The following is a 22482-nucleotide window of genomic DNA, read 5'->3' as shown; positions in this document are numbered from 1 at the left end:
AATAAACATCCTAATGTCAATTTTAATCGTGGAAAAATAAAAAATTTAAAGGAAAAAAATTTTCCTAAAAAAATTTTCCACTAAAATAGCCAAATTATTTCCCATAAATAATTTATTTTGCAAAAAAAAATTAAGCAATTTCTAATTAATTTTAAACAACCTAATTATTTAAAAATTAATTAAAAGATTTTGAAAAAAACAGCTTTCCAAAAAAAAATGTAGATCACAAGATCAAAACTACAAACAAAATCATGCAAACCATGGAAAACCTGGCTCGATGCCAATGTAGGGTTTTACCGATATCTCATGCATGATTCCTAACGATATGTATAATTACACTATATCACATGCATAAAATATAGTGAAAGGAAAGATCGTACCTTGGTCACAACTTTCAATTTGAAGTTCCAAGCTTTGATCTACAGGAGAAGATGTTGTTCTTGGCACACTCAAGATCTTCTTCTTCTCAACTTAGCTAGAGTCAAGTTCCAACCACGAATGGAAAGCAACCTTTGTTCACTAACCAAGAACCAACAATGGCTAGGGAGGTTACCACCTATGGAATCTCCACAAATTACTAGCTTCTTCTTTAGAAAATGTTGGAGGCCACCATTAAAGGAGAGAGAGCTTTTCTTTGTTGGAATGATCAATATGTGAAGGGTGGGGGGTCTATTTATAGAGCTCTCCCACCTCCTCAATATTGGATAGGACAGAGTCCTATACTCATCTAATATCAGATAGGATAGAGTCCTACACTCATCCTAATACCTGGTGGTTATCCTTATCTTGGTAGTTTATCCTTATCCTGGTGGGCGTTTATCCAGCCTTGTTGGATAAAGTCCTATACTCATCTAATATCAGATAGGATAGAGTCCTACACTCATCCTAATACCTGGTGGTTATCCTTATCTTGGTGGTTTATCCTTATCCTGGTGGGCGTTTATCCAGCCTTATTTCCAACATGTTCCTAAAAGCAATACAAGTTCTACAAAATTAATACCTCATAGGAGCTCCATGTTCATCCACAATAAATTCAGCCATCTCGTCTTCGTCAAACAGGTCCACATCCTTTTCTTCATCTGGTTGTTCGTCCTCTTCCGCAATATCCTCAAGATGTCGACCTAAAAAGAATCAATAAAATGTTTAGCACCATTAAGAAAAATTCACATTAATCAATAAAATCCCCCATAAATCAAAATTTAGTACCTTCATCATCACCGAACAAACTATGTTTAAACTTTTGTTCTGCAGTACGCCCAGTACGACCACGTTCATCCAAAACATCATCATCTGAAAAACCAGACGTTTCTCCATTATCATTGTCCCGTCCAACCTTCTTTAGCTGCTTAAACTTTTTACTCCCCTATAATCACAATTCAGCAGAAGTTATTTTGGGCTCCATTATAAATAAGTTTTACAGGATTTTATGTTTTATTTCGGGTCTTAAATTAAGAGATATTGATGAGGAAGAATGGAGGAGAATGAGGAAGAATGGAAGAGAACTCGGAGGTTTTGCTGGAGAGGATAGATTTTCTTTTTTCTTTCCTTTTATTCTCTTATTCACGGGTTTTGTTTTTTTTTTATTTGGGTTACGAACAATTGAAATTGGGAAAAGTGTGTGTATAATTCTTTTTTTTCTCTTGAATAATTGTAAAAGTTGAGGTGTCCACCTTGAAAAAAAAAAGGGCTGAGGTGGGTTTGTAGGAGCATTCTCAACTACTCAGTATTAATGGTCTTTGATAAGAATTAAAAATACACTCAAACTCTCTAAAAAAGTTTATGTATGTGGGATTATAGGCTATTAGAAAAGACTATTTTTCATAATAGAGTGTCATATAGGAGAGAGAAAATGATCTCTCATATTAGAGTGCCACATAGTAGAGAGAAAAATCTCTTTTAGAAGTCTCTGCTTCAGATATAGATAGTAGATAGTAGATTTAGTATATCGAGTTATTGATCGTCCAAATCTATTATTTAAGCACCATATCAATTCAAACAAATTTTTTTGTAGAGATATAATCCATGAAAAATATATTATATCTACAAAAAATCATTCACTGATTCATTGTTGAAATGCACTTTTTGATAGGATGAACAATAAGGATATCAGGTAAGGGATGTCACTCTAGCCAAACCGATATTATCCGATTTATATCAATGATTTCGTCCGATATGCCAGATGACGATAAGATGTTCTTCTCTGAGTGGTGGACGAGAAATAAAAAGTTTGTATCAGACTTCCACAACTTGAGTTCTGACTACTTAATAATAATAATAAAGCATGATGATGTTGACATGCCAGGTGTCCTTTCATTTCCCAAGTTGTAAACTTTACTGTTTTCCTAACAAGAAGAGCAAGAATCATTATTATAAAATTGTTGCAAAGTCTAGTAATTCAGAAGAAAATGGTCATTTAACAACTGCCCCAGTCCTTGAAACTGAAAACCAGCAGTCAACAAGTTTCTTATCTCTTCTTTGCCCTCTGCTCAAGGTGTTTGCTGTAAGTGTTTTTTTTCTTTCTCATTAGTCATAATAATAATAATAATCTCATTTAGAAAAGACCAAGAAGAAAAGACTTGTCTTTGAAATATTAATCATGCTTTATTATCTTCACACTTGACATTCAAGTGTATTCATCGTGTTTTCTGCAGGCATCAGATCCTTCTCAAGAGAGGAACACTTACTTAGAGGTATTGTATTGTAATCTTATTCATGAATCTCAAATTACTCAATGACCAATGTAGTTTTATATATGTGTTTTACATGCTTCTTATATGTGAATCCTCAAACCATAGGTTGCAACGTCATCTTTATCATCCTTGGCGAGGTTTCCATGGGGATCAAGGTCAATATATGGGAATTCACCTGATCCAGAGATAGCTGCAGAAGATCCTCCAGTGCATTTGCAGCTCTTTGAATTTGGTTAGTTTCATTTTCCTTCAGTACTCTAAATGTTTGTAAATAAACAGGATGTAGCACAAATTGCTTATTGTGAATTGAAAACATCCACCTTTATCATGTGCCAAGGTTTTTGTTTGTTTGTTTTACTTGCACCCTCACGTCTTTAGAATTTCAATTAGTCACAAGTAGAGTGAACTAAATATTACTTTTCAACAGAGGCATGCCCTTTTTGCAGAAGAGTTCGAGAGGCCTTGACTGAGTTGGATCTTTCTGTACAGGTGCGAGGTGAATGATTTTGAAGGATTCCAAGTTCTAATTACTTGTTTCGACTTTCAACTTATACAATGTTTGGGAGCTTTCAACTTATGTTAATTTAAAATCGATGTTGTTGATTTGATGACAATGCAGGTATATCCTTGCCCAAAAGGCTCTGTAAGACATAGGGAAGTTGTCAGACAACTTGGCGGCAAGGAGCAGTATGTTGTAATCTGCGTATCTTTTCTTGTTAAGTTGCCTTTATTTTGACATACGATAGCTGCTCTTTACTCATAATGTAGGAGGTAAATCAGTTTGAGGCATATCCATCTTGATTTGTGTGTTGGTCAACGTAAAAAATGTGAATCTAAGGATGTCAGGCCATGCATCTCTCACCAAAAATTATAATGATGGAAAGAGAGTAGATGATCCACGTATCCTATCCTTGGTCTGGTGCTAACTTATTCGCAACATCTGGTGCCTCTGAGTTGTGCATATATATCTTTATTCCTGTGCAATTCTTTACAAGGTTTAAACTTTTTGCGTGATTGATTTATTTTATCATGCAGATATCCTTTCCTTGTTGACCCAGGTAGTGGTGTTTCTATGTATGAGAGTGGTAAGTCATTAGTTTTTGTCTACCATAAATCTGTACATCTTATTATAGTTTGAGACACAATTTCATATATTTTTCTTACTGAAACATGCAGGTGACATTGTTAAATACCTTTTCGAGCAGTATGGTGGAAGCAGAAGTCCCTCTGTTGGACTACTAGAAAGGTATAGTTATGATGTATTTTGTGTGTGTTGTGCAGTATTAGCTCTTCGGTGTAAGTCAAGTTCATCTTGAGTATTTCTGGACTGGTACTGCTATGATCCCATCACGATTTCCCTTTAGTCTTAAAAGTCCTGACTATTAACAGTTACTCTGCTTTCGATGGATCCAGCACATTGTTCACAGGTTGGATGCCCACAGTTCTTCGTGCAGGCAGAGGAATGACATTCTGGGAGAAGGCCAGGAAGGATTCACCACCTAAAATGCTAGAGCTTTTCTCATATGAGAACAATCCAGTAAGACTACATTCCTATAGTAAACATGTCCCCTTTCTTGTATATATATAAATGTCACACTAGTAACTCAATACTTAGTGAAATAAGATTTGTAGACTATCCACACAAATTTGTCTAGGGGTTTCGCTTATGTACTAGTTAGTTATGATGTTTTATCATATTTTCTCCCACAGACAGAAATAGCAGAGCTATTTATGCCCTGAATAGTCAGCTAAACCAGAGCTGTTTACGTCTTCCCTGCTGATGCCCCAATCCTCGCAACTGTCTTTTAGTGGGTTTTCTCAAGTCGCTTCAATTCTACATCATTTCTGGTCTGATGGCCCTTACTGTTAGAGGGGGGGGGATGATTTGTATTAAAATGCTACATCTTACACCACACTGTTAAAATCATGAATGATTTGTCATCTCTAATTTAGTATGTATTTAGACATGGAAGTCGCCTAATGAACTTTTATGCCTTACAGTATGCAAGAATTGTTCGTGAGGCACTATGTGAACTGGAAATTCCATACATTCTGCATAATGTGGGAAAAGGGTCAATCAGATACAAGTTACTTCTGCAGACATCTGGTTCTATAGAGGTAATCACTTAATCCTTTCCTCAAAGATTCAGAAGGCTCAGTATATTAATTTTCGAACACAGAAGAAATCAAATGTTACCTGTCTATCTTAGGAAGTTCATGCCTTCAAAGAGCAAGCAAAGTTAGGACTAGTTATTGCCCCCTCACTACATCTGTAGATAATAGATGTCTTGAGATTAGAAATTGAGCTGCCTTCTTGATATACTTTTGACTCTGTAGTTGGTGAGAGTCTAGATCATGTTCATTGAGAAAATAGATAATTGAATGTTTCAAATGCATTACTTGGCACACCTAGTTTAAGCTATTGACCCTTGGACTTATGTCTTTCACTCCCAGGGATACTTCTGAAGAACCTGTTACATATATACACCTTAGAGTTAAAATGATTGGTGACCTATCAGACTGATTTTCTAATTGGATACCTGGGTTTGGTGAAATGTTCAAACTACAGTTAGTCTTAAGGTTTTTGCAGTGTTACTCACGGGTGGACAACTGAACACAGACTAAAAGAAGTTACAAACTTTAAGTTTGTAGGTCGACAGTTCAAGGAGGAGGCCCATTTTTTGGAAATTGGAATGTAAGACCAAACACACACACATACGTAGATGAAAAAGAAAACACATAAAACCCACAGAAATAAAGGAAATTACGAAGTCGCATACTCCAGTCGATTTATAGTGCTTGCCGTTATTAGGATCTAAAGACCATTTTATTTGGTAAAGTGAGGATGCAAAGACTTGCCAGATTGACATTTACATTTGGTGTTTGACTTTCTAACAGTTTTGGATGGACAAATCTTTTGTGAGAACGATCTGAATGTCTTTGAACATTCTTAGGAGTTATGAGAATGTCTATCTTTGAGTCTTGGACCATTCAGAAGGAATGATGTTATCTTCTTTTGCAGGTTCCTTATCTTATTGATCCCAATACTGATTCTCAAATTGGAAATTATGAGAAGATCCTCTCATATTTGTTCATGACATATGCCACAACTGCATAACTGCCTCATCCATGCCTGTATCTAGATCCAACTCTTTTGTACAGTAATACACTAATACATCAAGAGATGCTCGAGTTCAGTTTCTTTCAGGTGAAATTCTTTTTTGTCTCACATTTTAAAAATATTACACCCTGTTTTGTCATTATATTGTTCTATGATGGTACCAAATGTTAAGCATCACTGTATTTTTTATAAGAATAAAAACCCGTAATATTTCATTTACTTGAGCAGTATCATAACTCATATTCAATTTGTCATGTATTCATGCCCCTCTTAAAAAAGTAAATAAAATTCTTTCTTCTAACTATTGAATTGTGATACCTTTTAACAGTAGTGTCCGTATATTTAATGGTAGTTCTGAAGTCTCTGTCTCCTATCCTGTTTATTAGAGAATGTCCATTTCAATTTTATTGGCATATTTATCCAGTATCAAATTTATGATTGTTGAAAAATAAAAATACGAAAGGAAAAAAAAATTCTATCAAGAAAATGCGGCACCAGCATTCTATCATGGGAGGTAGTGAGATGATCCCTTCTAAGGGCAAAAGGGCCTATTACCCGAAGTGCCTCTGACTTGGAATTGTGAAGTGTCTTAGTCTACCTTCTTGAATCCTCATGTACCTCTCACATAGGAATGCCTTTGAAAACTTATCCTCAACAAGTCTATCCACATCATGCACAAAAACATCAGTTTCCCCATCTTCTTTGTTTCTGGCAATCATTCCTGCAGTATAGATAGCACTCATCCGTCCTGGTGCATTTTCATGAAAACCAGTTGGTGCGTCCACCATTATTAGATCCCACTCTATCTCATAAACCTCATTTGGTATAGTTTTTAATGCAAGCTGACATTTAGAAGATCGCGGATCAGTCACGACTCTACACTCCTCTCCCTTGCCAATCTTCATGAGCTTTACTATCATAGACGACGTGATAAGATTCTAATGTGGACCGTGTAGACATTGTTAGAAATTAGTTATAATAAACAATAGGGTATGTATAAAGAACTCACCTTTGGTATGAAAAACTGAGATATCCTTTGTTTTCATAAGATCTTCAAATTCTACGAACGAAAAATTATATCTGTTGAATATCGTCCCAATTTCTTTTGAAGGAGATACTATAGTATCTTTTGTAAAAGAAATTGTGTACTTAGATCTTACTGGACGATATCTTCCGGTTGTTTCTTTGACTTCAAATTTATCAATTACAAATATGTCTCCTTCTATCAGTTTCTTTTCAAACATGTGTTGGATTCCTGGTGAAATCTTTGCATGAATTTGATTCGACTGTACAATGTAATATAAGTGGGTTAAAATTCAAAAATTCTTTTGATATAAAAGAAGTAATTTTTTGAGTCTGTTCTACCTTTTCGTCAAGTAGCAGCATGTGTAGACCATATGATTGTGTCTTGTCCTGTAGATTAACAGCTTCCCACATTCTGCTTATGCGTGCTCGAACCTTCCAACTGTCAGATTTGTCGTTCACCTCATCGAAAAAATTGAATTTTCCAGTCATAATGTTCTGTTACAGTATATCCAGCTATTAGAATTACAATTCTTATCACAATTATGATGAATATACAACCGTTTTGCTATGTATGCATGGACAAATGTATTATTTATGCTGAGTTCATGGATTAAAATAACAATAGTTTACTAATACTATTAAAAAATCTAATAAGATTGAAAAAGAAATTATTGTCATGTGTACCTTTTCTCTGTAGTAACTCTATAGTTTTCTGAAAATTATATTACTTGGAGGCATTGTTGTGTTGTATTTATAAGTTCCGAAGGTCTTGTTCTAGTTTTAGAAGTATACCTGCTTTGGACTTGTACTGTATGTAGAAGTTGAATTAAGCAACACTTATCTAAATTAGAAATTGAACGTATGTAGAAGTTGAATTAAGGAATACTTATCTGAATTAGAAACGGATAAGTATATAAAATAGATCGAATTGATTTTAGTATGGTAAAGGCCGGACCAATCCAAGTTTGGCCCACTCTATATAGTATTTAGTGCAAATCTAATTGATTTAACAACAACTTAAACTTTTACAAAGATTCGCTAGAACAGCTCAAACTCTAGGTGTTCTTCAGTGTTCTTAAACTCAGGACACTTGGCCTCCTCTTGTTGGCATGCCATTACTATATCAACTGGATCATCAAATTTTGGCAGCTCCGGTGGGACAGCACACCGTATCAGTGCCCAATTCCCCCTACCAAATCTATTTGTGTGATCATTCTTGCACATTAAGTATATCTGCGATCTTTGGAATCATAATGCCAGGAACAGAGAAGGGAATTGGTTGTGCTAAGAAGTCTCCATAGGTGGGATTTTCAACAAAAGTAAAACCCATGAATTCTAGAGCCTTGGCCGTGTCAATAATAGCAGTTACAGTAGAGGTCTGGTTGTAAAACCCAGCCGAGAACGTGACACACTCTTGTGCCATTTCCAAGGATACCTAGTGAGATGATTGATGGAGAGGTCAAGAATGCGAAGGCTACTGAGATTGAAAAGAGCATTTGGGATCCGGCCTTCAAGAGAATTATTCCTAAGATTAAGAACTTGAAGGCTAGACATTTGGTAGAGGAACTCTGGCAATTCGCCGGTTATATTGTTGTTATGTAGATCGAGGTGCTCGAGTTCGCTCAGGCTGCTAAGATTCTGAGTAAGGGACCTGAAAACTCATTTTGACGTAATGCAAGTATCTTTGTTCCTAATGCAAAGTTTACTGGAACCTCACCAGACAATCAATTGGAAGAGACATCTACATAAGCAAGTAAAGCATTTGGACCAAAGCTTGGGAATGTGTTACCAGAAAATTGGTTTTGTGACAGGTCTAACAATAGTAGTCGATAAATTATTGAGATCGTCTTAGGGATGGGAGCTGAAAAGTTGTTGCTGGCCAACATAAGTATCATGACGGAAGTTGTATCTCCCATGTTTTATGCAATTTGCCAGTGTGAGGTTGTTATCTGATAAAATTATAGTTCCGATATTCTGTTCAGCAAGCCATTCAGGGAAGTTTCCATCGAGCTCATTCTCGCTTAGATCCAAGAAATCGAGAGTCTTTTGAGTAGAGATCCATTTAGGAATTGGTCCAGCAACACGACATGACCTCAAAGATAACTGAGACAACATGCACTTTGGAGCTACATTAGCATTGCTGTTCCAAGTAAGGTTGTTTCCTCCAAGGTTCAAAGTCCTCAGCGCCTTGATATCCAGTAACTATATCGGAATGTCACCTGATAGCAAGTTACTGTCTAACTGAAGTGTCGCCAACTTGCTAAAATTCTGTAATGACAAAGTGATTCCACCAGTCAACTGGTTCTTGCTCAAGGCTAGAGTTGAAATATTGGACAAAGTTCCAATGATGGTAGGAATTTGCATTGATAGAGAGTTGTTGCGGAAATCCAATACTTGGAGCTCAGTTAAATGCAAAAGTGAATTTGAAAGCCCACCAGAGAATCTATTATGGCGAAGCGACAATTGTCGCAGCTGTGTTAGATTTCCAATTTCCATAGGAATCTCTCCATAGAGGAAATTTTCAGCTAAGTTCAGTACTCTCAAGTTCCAAAGGGCTCTTACTTCTTGACTCAGGATTCCATTGAACATATTACTATTCATATCAAGGTATCGTAGCCTTTGTAAACGGAACAATTTAGTAGGAATGGATCCATTGAAGCTATTTTCCCTCAAGTCGAGGTGAAGCAACTTGGTAAAGTTGACAATCCCATTTGGTGGGAGTTCACCTTGTCTAGAATTGGAGGAGATGTCAAGCTTCATCAAGGTTGTTATAGGAAACAATGGTGCTAACACTGCTGAGTTTACAACAACTTCTGGAGCCAGTGAAGTAACAAATGAGTAAATATCAATAGCAACAACATTTCTTGAAGGTGAGCGGGGGTTGCAGGTGACCAAGTCCCATTGACAACAATCTAAACTTGAATTCCATGACTCTATTCCACCAAAATCTGTATCTAATGATGAGTTGCTACTGGTTTCATTGATGAGTTTTTTGTCTGTTTATGTTGTAACAATGAATTACTGAAAATCAGAACTTCAGATACACTCCATGTTTAGCCTTGGTCCTCTAACATAACATTATTTATTTGTTTGTAGTACAATATAAAGCAATGAAATTATAGGCAATGAAATTATTCTTCTAATATAAATACCTAGTTAATGATGACTAATATAAAATGGAGTAGATTATAACATATGTTCCAACTCCTTAAATAGACAAATAGGTGGAGCAAAGTTGGAACTGAGAGAGGTTTAAGATTGCTATATGGATGTTGGCGAGCGAGCTTCCAAAGAGTAGAACCTTTGTTTAAAGACCCTTTAAACAATCCTAAATAAAGTCAAAACAGAAAATATCCCTGACTGTAATTGGCCGAGTTCATGAGCATGAATACAGACATTCCATTAGGTATTCTGCCAGAAATGTGACTGCTCATTGCACAGTATGTCGGTTAGCTCACTGCGCAGACCTAGACCGGTTATGACATGCATAAACACTATTTTGGAGTGCATAAATAAGGTCCACACATGCACACACCTGACGCAACAAAGAGCTGGTAAAATAAAAGGATTTCAAGCTAGGTGTAGGAGTTGCGTAAAAGTAGAAAATTGGATGGTTTCTTGAGCAATTGCCAATGTTGTAGGTATTTATTGGGACAAACTGTCTCCAGAAAAGCTGAGCCAAATTCGCATCCGCAGGGAACTGAAAAGTCGGATAGAGTGAGAGACAGGCCAAAAGCTTCCATGTGGTCCTTCAGAGAAACTACCACCCACTGCCCAAAGGATGCGCTGAACTGCAGATACCAGTTTCTGTTTGGATTATTTATTGGGATTGTACTTATACCAGTACTTATACCAGTACTTATACCATGCAACTTAATCGTGTCCTTTCAAAACATGGTGTGAAGTAATTGTAAGTCGTAACAACAATAACAATAGGTAGCTTTCCACCAATGAAAAACTCAGGGCTCCAAACAGTAGGACCTTGAAGAGGTAAGTTTCCAATACTCGGAGTATTGGTATCATCCCTCCTGCATGGTTGTAACCTCTCCAACTGCTGCTCCGGTTGCCTCTCCAACTGCTGCTGTGGCTGGAAAGGCATTGGAGCAGAATACTTCTTTTGTGGCCACCCTTGCTGCCTCAATACCCTTTGCAACCAATGTTCTTTCTTCTCTTGTTTGTCGGATATGCTCGTAGCATCGGTTTCCAACTCTACAATCTCAGCAGAGGTCGAAGATGAAACTTTAACTTTCTTGAATGTATCAGTCCTAGCATCCCCCTTTCGCTTGGATCCAGAAGTCGATAATACCTCAGTTCCGGTCAGTTGCAGGTGATCCAAAGACTGGTGCGCGACTTGGTAAGGGTGAGGTAATTAAACCTATAATCCATTCTTTACACTCTGTTCTATCTGTCTCTGACGCAACTGTAGTACGTTAAGGCAGTGAGTCTGATTAGCAATCTTCTCCGCCTGTTTGTGAGTGCTCATACTGGTTGCCTGGAGCTCCAAATGAGTGCGAGTTAGATCGTTCTCAAGCTTACTCAGGGAAGAGTGTAGTTTTTCCATCTCGAGCATGCAGGGACCAGACCTTACAACACGGTTGTTAAGCTCTGCAGTCGCTCCAATAACCTGCGATGAGAAACGAAAAAAATCAGAAGGACAAAGAAAGGTAGAACTAATGCATAACAATAGTAAATAGGAGAACAGAAAGCCTCACCCCTGATAAGCAAGCCTCACCCCTGATAAGCATATGGCTATGTGGGTGTAAAGCTGTGATGCATCCCTGTATTGGGTGAAGTACGCAACGTCAGCTGGGAGCTGACCTCCATGAACTAACCCAAGAGCAACGTCATCCATGAAAGTAGATTGGTCAGCTTTCAAGGGTACCTTTTCAGGATTTCCACCAATGAAAAACTCAGGGCTCCAAACAGTAGGACCTTGAAGAGGTAAGTTTCCAATACTCGGAGTATTGGTATCATCCCTCCTGCATGGTTGTAACCTCTCCAACTGCTGCTCTGGTTGCCTCTCCAACTGCTGCTGTGGCTGGAAAGGCATTGGAGCAGAATCCTTCTTTTGTGGCCACCCTTGCTGCCTCAATACCTTTTGCAACCAATGTTCTTTCTTCTCTTGTTTGTCGGATATGCTCGTAGCATTGGTTTCCAACTCTACAATCTCAACAGGGGTCGAAGATGAAACTTTAACTTTCTTGAATGTATCAGTCCTAGCATCCCCCTTTCGCTTGGATCCAGAAGTCGATAATACCTCAGTTCCGGTCAGTTGCAGGTGATCCAAAGACTGGTTCACGACTCATTACTGTTAACTTTCGCTTCTTGAGCCACTTAGTTAATCAATAATATGAAAGACGCATCACATTCGCTTTCTCAGCTTGTATTATTGTTTCTTTGCTAACTGCTGGTATAGGTTCTTGATCAGGATGAAACACCTTTTCTTTACAGTGGGGTCTTTGGTGAAGGCGTTGGTAATGATGCCACATCAGTATTGCTTTTCAATGCAATCCAGAATTTCAATCTGACAAACATCAACTACAACACCGTCTTAAAGCTTATTCTGAACTTTTTCTATTTATTTACTGTGACCACACTGCTGGGAGTATTTGTAAGTCCCTCTCTCTCTCTCTCAATTTCTCTCACACACACACAAACTTTTATCGCTTTCTTCCTGCAGGCTGGCCAGTGCTTAAAATTCTGAGGTGTCTCTTTCTAAGTATCTTACATCGATCTTGGCTCCATTTCCTATTGGTCTGTGGTCTGTTTATCTAAGGATATGCTTTTCCAAACCACCGTAGATCACTATCAGTACTAAAATCTAACCTATCTCATAGAAAGAAAAAACAGAAATAGAACAAAGAAAAGTACAAACCACATCCCACACTTAACTTAAACAAATAGAATCCTCTAACATATGTTGCCAAAAGCATGTTCGCGACACTCTCATAGAAAGACAAATATTTAATTTTGTTTCTTCTTAATACACATATTTTACAGTAAGGTAAGTAAATGTAGGTTGAGGACATAGAAACAAAAAAATTGGGTGTTTGGAAGCATCGAGTGTTTAGAATCATCACCTTCAGTTCCAAAATGGTCTTCCCACTACATTGTTGAATGAGTACACAATCCAAACATTAATGTACTTAATAAAGTTTGCATGTTAAGAAGAATTCCAAACATTAAGAAGAATAATTAAGAATAGATAAGATTCCATACAATATGATTTAATAGAACCATGAAGAAGACAGAGTAGAAGGGAACGTTAAGGTAGATAACATTATCTCCTACTGTCCCTAGTACTACATGGCTTATAAAAAAGGATTAGTAGTAAATCACTTAGGAGATAATCAATTACACTGAAGTAAGGAGGATTCAATCTCTGTGCTGTTTATGGCCATACTGTCTCTATTTGTTTTCCCTATATTCCGTTGAAAGGAGATTTTCCTATTAAACAATGTAAAAAAAATAAAATCAGTGTCTAAAATATAAAAAATATAATAATCATTTGTTTTAAGAAATACCTTTGAGTGTAATAATCTTCAGATTGAATTGAAAACTTCTTTATAGACAATGTTCTGTGTATGTCCTTCAGGCTTGTCCCCATTCCTTCTGATTAAAAACTTCAAATCCCTCTCGTGAGCTTGTTCTTGAAAACGCAACATATAACGGCCATGAGTGAAAACCGGCGTTGGCAAATATATTCCAACTTTTTTGAATGTTTGTCCCCGACTTTTGTTTATGGTCATAAGAAAAACAAACTTTAACAGTGGAATTGCTTCCTTTCAATTCAAATGGCCATTTCAGACGCTTTGGGGACAAAACCGTTATTGGAATAAAAACTGGATCTCCTACTCTGTTCCCTGTAATAATATTAGCATATATCACTTTGGAAGCCAATTTTGTGACGATCATCCTAGTCCCATTGCACAGTCCTCGACTCTTATTAATGTTTCTCATTAACATGATCGGAACACCAACTTTTAAATCCAGTTTGTGGTTCGGTATGCCGGAAAATTCTAGAGTGTTTAAGAATTCTGTCGGGTATAAAACATCTTGTTCAGCACTTTTACCTTGAATTGGACTTAGTGAGTCTGCACTTAAGTATCTCTTTAGTTCTGTTGGGAGTTCTGAAATTATTGTGGAGTTAATTTCATCAACGGTTTCGTTCCTTGGGGCTAGAATGCTTCTTTCTTTAAGATACTGAATATCTGTATATTTGTTGACCAAATCCGGATATATGCATGACACAATATCTTCTACTGGATTATCACTATCCGGAATAAGCAGCAGGTCTTCGGGAATTTTGATCCAAGTTGATTCCACCTCATCACTCATTCTAGAAGTAGGAAGATTTCCGTCTCCAAGGTCTAAAACCCATTTACTAAACTCTTCAATAAACTTTGTTGTAGCTTATTCTATATTTCCATTCTTTAGTCGCATGTTCTCAGTGAAGTGAAAGACTTTGCAGTTTTTCCATAATTTTGACTTGTTGATAGAAGCATCAACAACATTAGTTCTTGTGCCTCTTGGAATGATTGGTAATATCTGTCTGAAATCTCCTCCCATTAGGAATGTTTTACCACCAAATTCTTTGCCTTGTGATTTAAAAAGGTCCTCCAGTGTACGGTTTACTGCCTCAAATCCATGTCTGTGAGTCATTGGTGCTTCGTCCCACACTATTAGATCAGCCCGTCTAATAAGGTTGTGTGATAATGTCCTTTGAGAGATGTCACAATTGGTGTTTTCATCAGTTGGAATAACAATTTTAAACCTAGAGTGAGCAGTCCTTCCACCTAGAAGTAGGAGGAGCCAGCCTATCCTGCACGACGACGAATTAAGCAAGAACAATCTTTCCTTCGGACCGAAGTTTAGATATAATTGTTTTGTAAAGATATGTTTTGCCGGTTCCTCCAAGATCCGTGACGTCTGAAAAAAAAAACACCTCCTGATTGAGATTGAACTGCATCATTAACAAAGTTGAATACCTCACGTTGATTAGCGTTCATTCCGTTGTTAAGAATCTCATATTCTTTTCGCAACTCATTGCAGTCGTAGTCTAATTCTTCAGCAATCAATCTGTTATCTATGGAGATCCTTGAAGACATATTAAATTTCGGGAAATTAGGAATGTTTGTGAGAGATAATCCTTTTTCAGCCATAATTTGTTCAATCTCACAAAGAGTTTCATTTCTAATCTGTTCTTCAGTGAGTTGGAGATTCTCATTATTGTTCTTCTTTCTATATCGAAACAAAATATCTTCTCCGAGGTGCTTTTGATGTTTCTCCCAAAGTTTTTCAAGATATGTCACCCCACAAAACAAAATCAATGTGACGAACAATTGTCTCAAAGATTTTGGAACTTGCCAATGACTTGCTTCCTCCATAGCGTCATTCCATTCGCTGTCATCCTCAAGTAATCCATGTGCCTTGATATAAAAATGAAACATTAGAATAATAATGTAACAATATGAATTGCATTTTAATAGTAAACCATCATAAATGAGCTGAGGTTTTATGATTAATACGTACTATTTTTTTTTTGTTTCAATATCTTTTTCTGATGAAAGGTTTTTGGTATGTTTGATACAGTATTTTTTCCTCAAGGGTATGACCACAATTGTATGCTTATCTGTAGTTTTCTTTTGATAAAGTTTGCATATAATTATTGAAGGCTTAATGTTGTGACCGTGAAAAAAATGGGTCCTAACTTCGAGATGATGAGACTTGTTATATTCACCTTCATTTGACTTCAAATGATTCTGATCTTCCAAAAACCTCTGGCTTAAAGAATAACAAAGTTCAAGAGCAGGTAAAGTATTACAAAGTTCAGGTATTTCATCATAACTGAAACCAAACCAAGATCCACACACCGTTTTAAGTCATCAAGATCTTCATCTGTTAAACTCATTGTTCTGGATACTCTTTTTGAAGATGACCCTGACCCTAAACCATCTTGGTTTTCTTCTTCTGTTACAGATTCTACTACATAACCTTCTAGAAACACGTGGCTTTTTTTCTTCTTTGTAAACCATACATTATCAAAACTACTTCTTGCGTTGTCTTGTTGGTCTTGGAAATCTAGGGTTTTGGTGAAAAAAATGGGTCCTAACTTCGAGATGATGAGAGAGCATTCATTAGGAATGATAAAAAATGACAGGAGTTTTCACATTTGAACATTTTTAGTGAATTATACCTGTCCTATTTTATCTACAACACAGAGAACTATTTTTTGGTAACTGAGGTACAGACGACTTCGAGATACACACGACTTAAATTCATTGATGAGAGAGCATTTATTAGGAATGATAAAAAACGACAGGAGTTTTCACATTTGAACATTTTTAGTGAATTATACCTATCCTATTTTATCTACAACACAGAGAACTGAGGTACCCAAATGTAGCACATTAGAGAAAAGGTACACAGTTCATTCGGAAGTGAGATAGTTAAGAACTGCAGAGGTGAAGCATCATCTGAACCCTGAAGTCACGCTTCTATTATACAAACACCACTATGGTCACATAAGCAAATGTCTACAATAAACTGTTGAAACATTAGAGCAAGTGCTTCTTGTAAAGCAATAAAAATACTCATCACCCCGGTTTTCTGTTATGACCTTACTTATATTTGAAATTCCAAAAATGCGCAGGCAAACAGGCTCCTGAAAGCCAGTAACAAAATGTTGTGTGCGAGTTGTGTGCTGGTTTTTAAAACATGAACATAGACTGGAGGTTTTGAATTAGTACATATGAATTAGTTTGAACTTCTAAAAGTATATGTGATAGATTTTAGGCGAGAAAATAATATACAAAAAAAAGTTAATATGGAATATGTAATAAAATATACATGACATGCTGCTCTGAAAGTTGGATAAACTTTTCCATTAACAGTTTTAATATCTTCATAAGACAAAGGACCTTTGACGATATTCAGCAACAGCCGCAGATAAAATCTCTCTCCTGAAGTAGGATGTGCGTAGTAGACACGTCCAATTTTCTTCCCATTTTTCCTTGGCTTCCACTTCCTTTCCTTTTTATCCCATACGAATTTAGTAGGAAAATCGACATACGTAAGACCCCCTAGCTAATTCTAGATACTCAACATTTGTTTTAAACCACTCTATGAACTTGGTTTTTGATGAAGATTTCCTCTTTTCTCTTGCATCATCTCTCTCACTATAATAAACCAAATGCTCACCTTTAAGATGAAATGGTAACCTTTCAATGCCTGGTCTTCTGTACTGAATATCAAATTTCAATAGTCTCCAAACCGCTTCAGAAGCAGATAAGAATCGGTAGTCTAAGAAATTTGCAACTTCATCAATGTCCTTCACTATTTGATGAGTACTATCTTTATCTGTAACCATGTTTTCAACAATAATTGCACTAGCTCTGTCCCTTCTCTTGTTAATGTATTTGAAAAGGTATTTGATTGATTTTCCCTTGTTGCAGTGTTCCACATTAATATGAGCTTGGTACTTAACTATCAAATCAACATTGTGTGGAACAACCCATCTGTTATCAACTTCTATATTCTTCTTCATTTCCTTTCGATTGTTATTCTGCCTCCTGTAAACTGTGAAGTCATCGTCGTCAATAGTTGTTTCTTCACTAAACGGTCTTGGATAGAACTTAGTACACTTTTTCTCATTCATTCAAGGGGAATCTAAGTTTTCTATTCCACATGGCCCATGTATCATGAATTCTAGCACTGAATCATAGGCAATTTTGTCACCAATTGGGTCAAGCAACTCTGCTGATATGAGCTTGTTGATTAGTGAAGGAGTAGTAGGCTTCGAAGCGTTGTCCATAAAAAGTAAAATGTGAGCGTGTGGTAAACATCTCTTTTAGAATTCAATAGTGTATAATGCTGCAAAACATTAACAAAACCCTTATTTATTAATATTTTCATAAAATATTATGACCTTTTAAATTATTTAAAGCAGTATAGTATATAGGTTACCTGCCCAAGCCTTCCCAAATTTCTTGCGCTTTTGTAAATCAGTCATCAGTTCGTGCAATTTCATCTCAAAAACTCTTGCAACAATATCAGGAAAGTCTTACGGTTTATAACCGGGGAGCTATCATGTCAATACATCTCTGGATTTCGGCCATTTAGGGTTGCATGTAAAAGTAATGAAGAGATCCGGGGAAACGTGGTGCTGCATGATATTGCAATGGCATCTTGATAGTTCGTACCATGTCTTGCGGACCACCGTGAAAGATGAAGGAAGAACTAACCGCGTTTGCCTACAATGCGGGCCTTCAGGTCACCAACAACAATTGCATCTACTAATCCTTGATACAATTCCGCCCGAATCGTTTTCGATTATTTGAACCCAATCCATTCTATTTTGTTTCGGTTGTATAAGCATCTACACAAAATTGTTGTCTCAATTTTTCCCCATTTAACTATAGTCCGCGCTTTCATTGCGCCCGAATTGTAATCTAAAAGCATAGTATTCTCTCATGCTAATATTTTTCTTTTTCCAACTATTGCATTGTTTCTATATGGAATGTCAAGTCCGTATCCATCTTCAAAGATGGGGAACAAAAGTGGATACTGCATTGCCATGAAACTTGGTAGCAATTCGTTGATTCTCTTCAAGCCAAATCCTTTCTTGTCCACAATAACATTTCTGTGCTCGTTAAATTCATCACCATTGCCAACGATTAGACCAGCTATCTCTTTTGATGATGACAAATTATAAAGTCTTCCATCTTTTTGTCTTCTATTAATCAATTGTATGCTGACGTCGGCCACATGACATTCTTTAAATCTATCCCTTGCCATTCTATAAGTCTTGGTGAGTTCGTTGGTAACATTCAACATATTTATCAATCCTTGAACAATGCTAGAATCTAAAGCATATTTTGGATTCCTCTTAACAATTTTCTTACTAAGAGAGTTCAACCTGTGGATGACTTCATTTTCAGTATCATGTATGTACAACTGTGCAAACCTTGGATGTACTCCTTCAGCTGGAAGCAATGTTCCAATTTTGTGGTGATTTTGCCCTTTTATTTTATAAACAAAGGGTGCCTTTCCATCATTAAATGAGCTCTGAACTTGTCCACCAGTAGATGTGAACGCGAACATTGAGTTGTAAATGCTGATGTTTTCCATGTAATTTAACAATTTTGACCCTCCATTGCAATCCAAAAGATTCTTCAAAAATTCTGGAGTATCTTTTAGAAGAGGCAATTGAACCTTTCCATTTTGACAACATATGGAGAATTTAAGATTAATAGGTTTTTTGCTCTTATCATTCCTTTCTTCGTACCAGACAATAGTTCCACAGTGAGAACATATGGATGTTGGACATCCAAAATCCAAAGGCTCAAAACAACTTCCTGCAAGGCAAAAAGTTATTTAAAATCAAAGAATTTAATTATAATAAGAATATAAAACATTGCTGTAAGAAAATTACTTTTATGTGAGACATCTATTCCACATGGAATGGAAACTTCAGTTTCATTGTCCACTTTAATGTCGGAATCTGATCCACTCATTTGTGATAGGTAATCATCATCACTTTCATCGTCAATGTAATTATCGTTTCTAATGCTCTTCAAATTCAGCATCTCTTTTCGTTTAGCTCTATTTATTTTAACTTCTTCTTCACTTGTTCAGGGCATAGATACTGTTTAAAAAATAATAATATGTCATTTAATAAAGTATTTGATGTTATAAGAACACTAAATTGAATACATAAGAAGAAAATATTTACCAAAACGTTTCAGTCTACTATGACGATTAGATTTATAACTTTTCTTCTGTGTTTTCATCCTCTGTTTTCTTTTGACTGGGGTAGACTTTGTAGTTGTTGTTTTTCTAACTGATACTTGATGTTGACCTGCAATTTAAGAGTAATATTAATATGATGAATATATAAAGTACTTTTTAGAATCGTTGCAAGTTAAGACATACTTTCTTGTGAAAGAACAATGTCACCAGAAGTTTGGCTTGGTCTTCTTTGGAGAAATTTCAATCTCTACTTGAATTTCATCTGAATCTTTCTCTGCGTTAATGAGTGCTTTTCTTTTCAACTTAGCACGCATGTTGCGAAACCAAGTAACTATGTTTTTTTCTGAAACATTACCGTGTTGATTTAGTTCATCTTTCAAATTGTTAATTATCTCTTTATTTGGACTTCCATTGAATTGATCAAATACTTGATGCAGTTTTTCAACTTGGATTGCTGTTGGTGTCCATCGCTTTCTGTTGGATAAATTCTCATCAACTGAAATCATGTAGAACAGAATACTGCGGAAGCCTAGAAAGAAAAGGAGTCAGTTAAAGCACCCAAATGTGTTGTGTTGGACCAAATTTTAGTTGAACACTGTAAAACTCGATGTTAATTGGAGGTGTCAGTGTGGATAAATCTGAAATTGGTGGACTGGGCGTATTAGTGATGGTGGTGGTCAGAGTGGTGAGCAATAGAATCAGCAAAACAGCAAAATCGCAGCTAACATCTTAACGATGACATTATCACCAAAGTTCTTCTAGGAGTTCCAGCTAATTCACTAAGTGAGTTGAGGCGCATGTATGCAAGCTATATCAAATGCATTTTATTGGTCACAGAAACTTGATATTTTGATATCCGAGCATATGGAAGAAACTTCTTTTAACTTATTTTTAAAATATCCGAGCATATGGAAGAACCAAATAAAATATCAATATATGCATTTGAAGAAACTTCAATATATGGAAGAAACTTATCAAGTTCTGGTGAAACATATATCCGAGCATATGGAAGGAAGAAACTTATTTTAACATGATATCCGATCCTTATTTCATACTCCAACACATGGTCACAGAAGCAAATGTCTACAATAAACTGCTGAAACATTAGAGCAAGTGCTTCTTGTAAAGTAATAAAAATACTCATCACCCTAGTTTTCTGTTATGACCTTAATTATATTTGAAAATCCAAAAATGTGCAGGCAAACAGGTTCCTAAAAGCTTGTAACAAAATGTTGTGTGCGAGTTGTGTAATACCAGCAGCAGGTTCACAAATATTTCATCAACATAAAAGATGGGAAGATTTTGAAAGAGAAACTAAGAAATCTCAAAGGGACGATTCTTGCTTCTTGTAATGGTCTACTTCTCTTACAGATTGACAATGATAATTATGTTATTTTTTTTTTTGGTGAAGAATTATATTATTAATCCAACAACAGAGCAAAAAGTGAAGCTTCCGCCATGCAGTAATCAATCTTATGTAAGAAATTCCTGGGGGTTTGAGATGAATTTGAAAGGGAAAGCGGAAGTAAAGGCTTTTCCTTTGCCATGCATGAGGTCGAAGCATGAGAAAACATTTTGATTAAGTGTGTTTGTATTTCTTATGTACCAAAAAAATATGTAATAACAGTAAAAAACATACTAACCTTCAGTGGAAAGAATTTGGAGTCCTTTCAAAGATGGTGTACCAGGGAAAAACCTTCAATCCACGAAAAAAATACGAACCTTCAGTAGAAGGAAGTGGAAGGAATTTGTAAACCTTTCAATGATGGTGTGTGCTTCGTGAATATTGATGTGTTTTCTTAGGATTTCTTTATGTATATTGGCGTATGCTTTCAATAGGTTTTTGTTGAATGCTTCATGAATATTGATGTCTTTATATATATTTTAATATGACAGCAGTTGTATAGCATAAGAATTCTGTTGTTGATCCATTAACTAATTCGTATCCATATCTATTAATTAATCCATATCCATATCTATTAATTAATCCATATCCATATCTAATAACTAATACATATCAATTAACTAATCCATAATCCATACCCATATCCAATAACTAATACATATCAATTAACTAATTAGCACGGAATAAGTTGTGCATTTTTATGGATCACAACAAAGCAAAATTATGCATTTTTTATCGAACTTGTTCACGGGATACTCTAATAGTATAATTCCATGCATTATACTACAATAATGCATACTATAATCAAAGACATTTTAAACAAACTATTGTGCTAGGACATTATACATTCATTGTGTTATTGTTATACGAACTTTTCACTCATTAAGACACTACATAATAGCAGAAAAGTAGGACATTAATACACTCAAGTTTAAGGCATTTATATACGAACCGCATCAACCGCTTATTTGCAATAGTTAAATTAACAAAAGTTTGTAATATTGTGACTGTTACTGTTAGGCGCTGCAGCACAGGAAAAAATGACACTTGCCTCCATTTCCATGTGATTATACTCATACAGTTCAACCAAAAAGATACAATTTTCAGTCGAGTGGTGAAATCCACCCTTGCACTAAATCCTTCTACAAAAACAATTTGGAGCAATTGTGATAAGTTATTGCGAAGGGTTCTTGGAAGCTTCATTTTGTTATGGTTTTGATCCCGAAGCGCCAGCTGATTGCAGAAGTAGCGATCATAGTAGCCATCGCTATACCCACCCTTAACGCTACCAAAGAACTTTCATTGCACCGATCCAGCGCCAAATACAACTAATCCACACCGCAAATATAACCCCGAGCAACTGTTGGTTTTACCTCCATTTTTCTTCTAATACCTGCGACCACAAATCTTCTTGGCGTTAGGATGGCATATGACATGGACCCAATTCGAGAACATAATAGACTTGAAAGCATGAATGTAAATCATATTTT

General features: G+C 36.2%; 4 protein-coding genes across 11 annotated transcripts; 1 reads left to right on the top strand and 3 right to left on the bottom strand.

The window, feature by feature from the left end:
• Window positions 1-2212: 2212 nt before the first annotated feature.
• LOC147507405 (uncharacterized) lies at window positions 2213-20538 on the top strand. Of its 8 annotated transcripts, none has more exons than XR_015217650.1 (13): window positions 2213-2500; window positions 2652-2690; window positions 2796-2922; window positions 3118-3179; window positions 3310-3377; window positions 3726-3775; window positions 3867-3936; window positions 4104-4227; window positions 4692-4808; window positions 5713-5898; window positions 10534-11202; window positions 12289-12448; window positions 20025-20538. XR_015217650.1 is itself a non-coding variant. In XM_086600118.1 (10 exons), exons 1-10 carry the CDS (start codon window positions 2282-2284, stop codon window positions 5806-5808), a joined length of 972 nt encoding a protein of 323 aa, XP_086456244.1. In that variant the 5' UTR covers window positions 2213-2281; the 3' UTR covers window positions 5809-6030. The 8 variants fall into 8 exon arrangements, 1 of the variants encoding a protein (XP_086456244.1); XR_015217645.1 differs by having other exon boundaries at window positions 10479-11202; XR_015217647.1 differs by lacking the exon at window positions 10534-11202.
• Window positions 11276-12289, bottom strand: LOC147507408 (uncharacterized). Its single transcript, XM_086600119.1, has 2 exons — window positions 11550-12289; window positions 11276-11461 (listed from the first exon to the last, which is right to left on the bottom strand). The coding sequence occupies exons 1-2, from the start codon at window positions 11885-11887 to the stop codon at window positions 11422-11424; spliced, it is 378 nt and encodes a 125-aa protein (XP_086456245.1). The 5' UTR covers window positions 11888-12289; the 3' UTR covers window positions 11276-11421.
• LOC147507407 (uncharacterized) lies at window positions 13429-14175 on the bottom strand. Its single transcript, XM_086596276.1, has one exon. It carries the CDS (start codon window positions 14173-14175, stop codon window positions 13429-13431), a length of 747 nt encoding a protein of 248 aa, XP_086452402.1.
• On the bottom strand, window positions 14251-15224 carry LOC147507406 (uncharacterized). The gene is made up of 2 exons (XM_086596275.1): window positions 14783-15224; window positions 14251-14654 (listed from the first exon to the last, which is right to left on the bottom strand). The coding sequence occupies exons 1-2, from the start codon at window positions 15222-15224 to the stop codon at window positions 14251-14253; spliced, it is 846 nt and encodes a 281-aa protein (XP_086452401.1).
• Window positions 20539-22482: the final 1944 nt, after the last annotated feature.

Source organism: Coptis chinensis, chromosome 3, assembly GCF_015680905.1.
Source record: "Coptis chinensis isolate HL-2020 chromosome 3, ASM1568090v1, whole genome shotgun sequence".
In the NCBI taxonomy this organism is placed as follows: Eukaryota; Viridiplantae; Streptophyta; class Magnoliopsida; order Ranunculales; family Ranunculaceae; genus Coptis; species Coptis chinensis.
Note: the sequence above shows the minus strand (reverse complement) of the source record. Positions and strands in the feature narration are given on the sequence as shown.